Source organism: Lactuca virosa, chromosome 7 (assembly GCF_052849685.1).
Source record: "Lactuca virosa cultivar CGN04683 chromosome 7, Lactuca_virosa_CGN04683_v6, whole genome shotgun sequence".
NCBI lineage: Eukaryota > Viridiplantae > Streptophyta > Magnoliopsida > Asterales > Asteraceae > Lactuca > Lactuca virosa.
Genome location: NC_136432.1, coordinates 33,297,408 through 33,302,164, shown reverse-complemented (window position 1 = coordinate 33,302,164; position 4,757 = coordinate 33,297,408). Strand labels below are relative to the sequence as shown.

Below are 4,757 nucleotides of genomic sequence, written 5' to 3'. Positions count from 1 at the left end.
TTGATAACTATTTGTGTTGGATCGTTAATGTAAGCATACACCAGTGTGTTTTATAAATAATAAATGAAATTTTTGGATGTATCTTGTTTTAAAAATCCGGGTGTTACGTCATTTGATCATAACACATCTTATTTAATTAGACGGGTTGATAAAATTGTCATTTTTTTTTGTTTAAATGGATTGAAAATTCCTACCAAACATGCTAATATAAGGTTGGATTTGGATTGGATTGACTGCGATTTATAGTGTAACCCTAATGAAAGGCCATAACAGCTTTAAAGAAGCGTGGACACCCTTAATCATGTCCAACATATGATATAAATATTACTTGCAAAATAAAAAAGTCAATGACCTAGTGAAAACTTTTAAAAGTATATGATAACTTTGAAAGCTATCAACAAAAGATACATGAAGCATCGTAAATAAAGAAAACCACTATTAAGAGTTTGTTTATAAGATATGTTTATATACTGTCATTTTTATTCTATAAAGTAATTATCATGTTTCTATTAAAAACAATATCTTTATTTTTTTCCAACATAGATGAAACTAATAATGTAAAAAAAAAGTTATGGGTTCATAGAATAAACCTTGAAAGGCCTATTTTACGACCATATCTCTTGACATCATCTTGAACTTGTTGTCTAAATTCTCTAAAACTAAACCGTTTATAAATCAAACTTTTTTCAGAACTTTCTATCATTGTTTCAAAGGACGGACATAAAAAATATGCTGTTGAAAACCTTTCAAATTGCTTGTTGGCTATCACTCTGTGCTCCACACTCTTGAAAACACCATTACTCCATGCCTACAGAATACAAATATCATCAAAGATTATATACTTCAAATCATCAAAATGACAGGTAGCAAATGTTTAATGAGTGTCCTCAAATGTAGTTTACATGCATTTCCAAAAGAAATGTTCAGATTTCTTTTGGTCGAACGTTAAAATGAAACCATGAACATATCTTTCTTTTAAAAGGTGTAGATAAGCGTGAAATGTGATTTCGGTAATGCACAAAGTAATGGCGTTATATTATAATAAAATGTCAATGGAGACAGTAATGGTTCTAATATTTTGGGTTAGGTTACTAAATCTTCTTGAAACTAACTATTTGTGCTAATAAAACCATACTTTGTAAAAACTAAAAAATGCATTTGATGTGATGGGAATAATATTGTTCATCTAATAAGGGTGGATGATATCGACAATTTTTGGCTCAAGAAATTCTCTTCGAAAGGGTTGAAACGCCAACATCGGGTGTCACGATACTGAAGTGAGCCAATGATTTTCGTCACTCCTCCGTTTGATTGTTACTTAATGGCTAGAACCCCTCTCTCAGCGACTAGTTTCTTTTTTTACAATTTTTTTAAAACCCCGTACAAATATCATGTATCCTTTCACTTTACTAGCCCAATTTTCACAACTTTCATTTTATTACATCAATTTTCACAATCATAAAGAATTCAAGCCTGGGGATAAAGGATGAAATAAAAGTCGCACTACAGGTTCATATGAGTAACCAACTCCGTCACTCAATTCCCGAAACTTAATTTTCATGATTTTCACAACTTCTGATACAACATTTATACAACAATTTTCCACTCCAGCAAGATCAACCATTCTTGAATCCCTTCCAAATCCACAGCCCTCACATATCCTACCCTCAACCCCCAACCCAAGAATCCGACGAAGATATCGATGAAACCCAAGCCAACATGATTATTTGTTTGTTTCGACTTTCACTAAGGTCCAACCATGCAAGAATGAAATATCAAAGAAAACATGGTTGGAATGAAATGTTTTTATGTATTTTTTTATATTGTATTGTATTTTTCTTACTTTTTAATTAGTCATGTAATTTTTTATTGAATATTTTTAAATTAACAATAGTTTTATGTTTTTTTTTAATTTTATTAAAAATGGTTTAGGGATGAGAAAATTTATAATTTCTATGTGTTTAGGGGTGAGAGAGATGTATTGGAAAAAAATAAAAAAATTGACAGGGCATCAAAGATTGAAGGAATGCAAAAAATGTGAATGATGAATATCCACCACCCGAATGTTCGATCAATATATAATCCACTGCACAAATACCCTTAAAGTGATAGTGGGACTCAAGTGAGGTATTTCAAAAGTTTAATCGTCAAACCTATACTTTATTTTTTTCATAAAAATGTCGATAATATCAAATATAAAAGGATCATTTTTGAAGAACCATGAACATATATAGCTTTAGCAGGCTACTAACTAAGATTATTTATTTAATTTTTGATTAGTGGCAGATTACCAGCTTAATGATCACCTTAACGTTGAAACATGTGAGATCTGAACCATTTTTAATATAGTAACCACCACCATATATAGTGGCTTAGCAGTGAATTTGAAAATTAATTGAACACTATAAGAAAAGATGTAAAATGATAATATTATTCCGTACCTCAAAAAGATCCCCAACAATAACGATTAGGGTCTTTTGTTTAGGATTCACACTAATCCATTTTCCATCTTTAAGTACTTGTAAGCCTCCAATATGATCTTGGTGTAATATCGTGAGGAAATCACTATCTGTGTGAGGCATCAATCCAAACACTTCTGGAGAAAAAGGGCACGCTGGATATCGGCTCATGCGAATATAACACATGCTAGGCACGCAATTTTCTTTGAAGAAGTCGGACTTTTGGCCTAGCATTTCGGCCAAAATCTCTGCTAGTTCATTTGCTAGCTTGGAAATTATCATTGCATATTGTTTCACTATCTTGCTAAATTAAAAAAAAAAAATAAATAAATAAAAAAAAAAAAAAAAAAAATCTGTAACATATATATATATATATATATCAACAATCAATATGACTGTTGATGCATGCATGCATATATGCATCTGTAGTCCATATGACTACTGATGCATGCGTTCGTAGTTCATATGACTGTTGATTCATATGCGTCCGCTGTTTATATGACTGTTAACGCGTAGTTTTCAACTGTTGATGCGTAGTTTGCAAGTTCTCACGCTTTTTATAGTTCTCACAATAATTCAACCTTTTATATATATATATATATATATATATATACACACACACACACTTTTGTTCTTTAAATTTGTGTAATTCGTTATCTTCTATAAATAAAGATCAATATCAATATTTTTTATATGCATGCAAAGTTTTATATTATGATTGTTTGGTTATTTTATTGGAAGGATTAATTAATTACTACATTGGTCATTCATACTTCGATAACCACCTAGCTTATGTAAAGATTGGTGTCCTAGTCTTTCACATTAGAATGACTTGATCATTCACGTTAAATGACCAACTAACTAATTCACGTTTTTTGTAAAAATTTGATATATAGACCGTTCACATTGTGACCGTGTAACACCCATATATCCAAAGTGACTAGTTGTGATAGTCACAAAACTAGTCACTTTGGATATATATGTTTTCATTGTGAATCATCTTGGGACACTTCATGAAAATATTCCTAACATGAGGTTCAAGCTTAATTGAAAAGAACGAAGGCTATAATTTTGCTAATGTTGACGGTATGCTTATACTATTACTTATCATATTTTAGTTTAAGTAAGTGTCATAAAAAAGTTACTATGATGTACTTATATTTGGAAGTTATATACTTTTGAATCTTGAGGTGATTCAGAAGGAAATGACAAAATTGATAATTATATTTTCTTAATTGGTTAAGAATGTGAAACAAGTACTTTTCAATTATGCTTTTATGGTTTGGGGACATATAAGGGACCTTAGGAACAATTGTTAAAAATGTTATAAGAGTTATGATAAGAGTTCAAAATTTGAGAAGCATGAAAACAAATCAATACTTTTGAACTAAATAAATCGGTGAATTTTACCTAAAGTCAGTGGCAGCACATGCACCTACTGTTGAGAGCTCAATCAATGGAACATGAAATGATTCCGACCAAGCCAACTGTTGGAGACAATTTGCTGAGGGTGTCCCCCATTGGTAACTTCCTGCAGGAAAATTTAGCTCAGGGAGGCCATTAACCTTCACCTGAAACGGTTTCTTGAATACTTTCACCTGTTCACTCATCAACTTTTCTAGAATGTCATGCGAAACTCCGTGATTAACTACTTGGAAAAAACCCCATTCTTGCGCAGCTTTAGCAATTTCTCGTTTGCAGTCCTCGTGCTTGAAGCCACCTATGTTCAAGTGGCTTAGATCGATTAATGGCAGCTCAAACTTGCACTCTTTGGCATTGTGGGAAAATTCTATTTCATGGCCTCCAGGGCATGGTCCATTGAAGAAATGATCATCGAATAGTTTCTTGTAAAATTCTTGAAAGGGTGGATCAAAAGGTTCCATTTGTATGGTCTGAAAAAAAAATTGGAAATTATATTGAGTTTGTTTATTAAACCATTGATTGCATGGAAGTGGAAGGACAACCACATTATGTTATATTAAACGATGGTGAATGTATTTATTTTTTTAGTTAGATTTTGTTGAAGTGAATTTTGACTTTTTTTTTTCCAGACAATACATAGAATTTGGACGACAAAATTCCTATTTGATTTCTTAGTTTTTACAATATATATATATATATATATATATATATATATATATATATATATATATATATATATATATATATATATCAAATGAGAATAATTATCGAATTTGAGAACGTGAGAACAAATCCAGGTCACTTAATCTTTTAAATAAAATCATACAATAATATTTATATAAATAAAAAAGCAGTTAAAAAACTTCACTCCGCTTA

General features: G+C 30.9%; 1 protein-coding gene across 1 annotated transcript; it reads right to left on the bottom strand.

Annotated features, from left to right (window-relative positions):
- Positions 1 to 577: 577 nt before the first annotated feature.
- On the bottom strand, positions 578 to 4,342 carry LOC145125650 (gibberellin 2-beta-dioxygenase 8-like). The gene is made up of 3 exons (XM_079061075.1): positions 3,870 to 4,342; positions 2,442 to 2,763; positions 578 to 808 (listed from the first exon to the last, which is right to left on the bottom strand). The coding sequence occupies exons 1-3, from the start codon at positions 4,340 to 4,342 to the stop codon at positions 578 to 580; spliced, it is 1,026 nt and encodes a 341-aa protein (XP_078917201.1).
- Between the last annotated feature and the right edge of the window lie 415 nt (positions 4,343 to 4,757).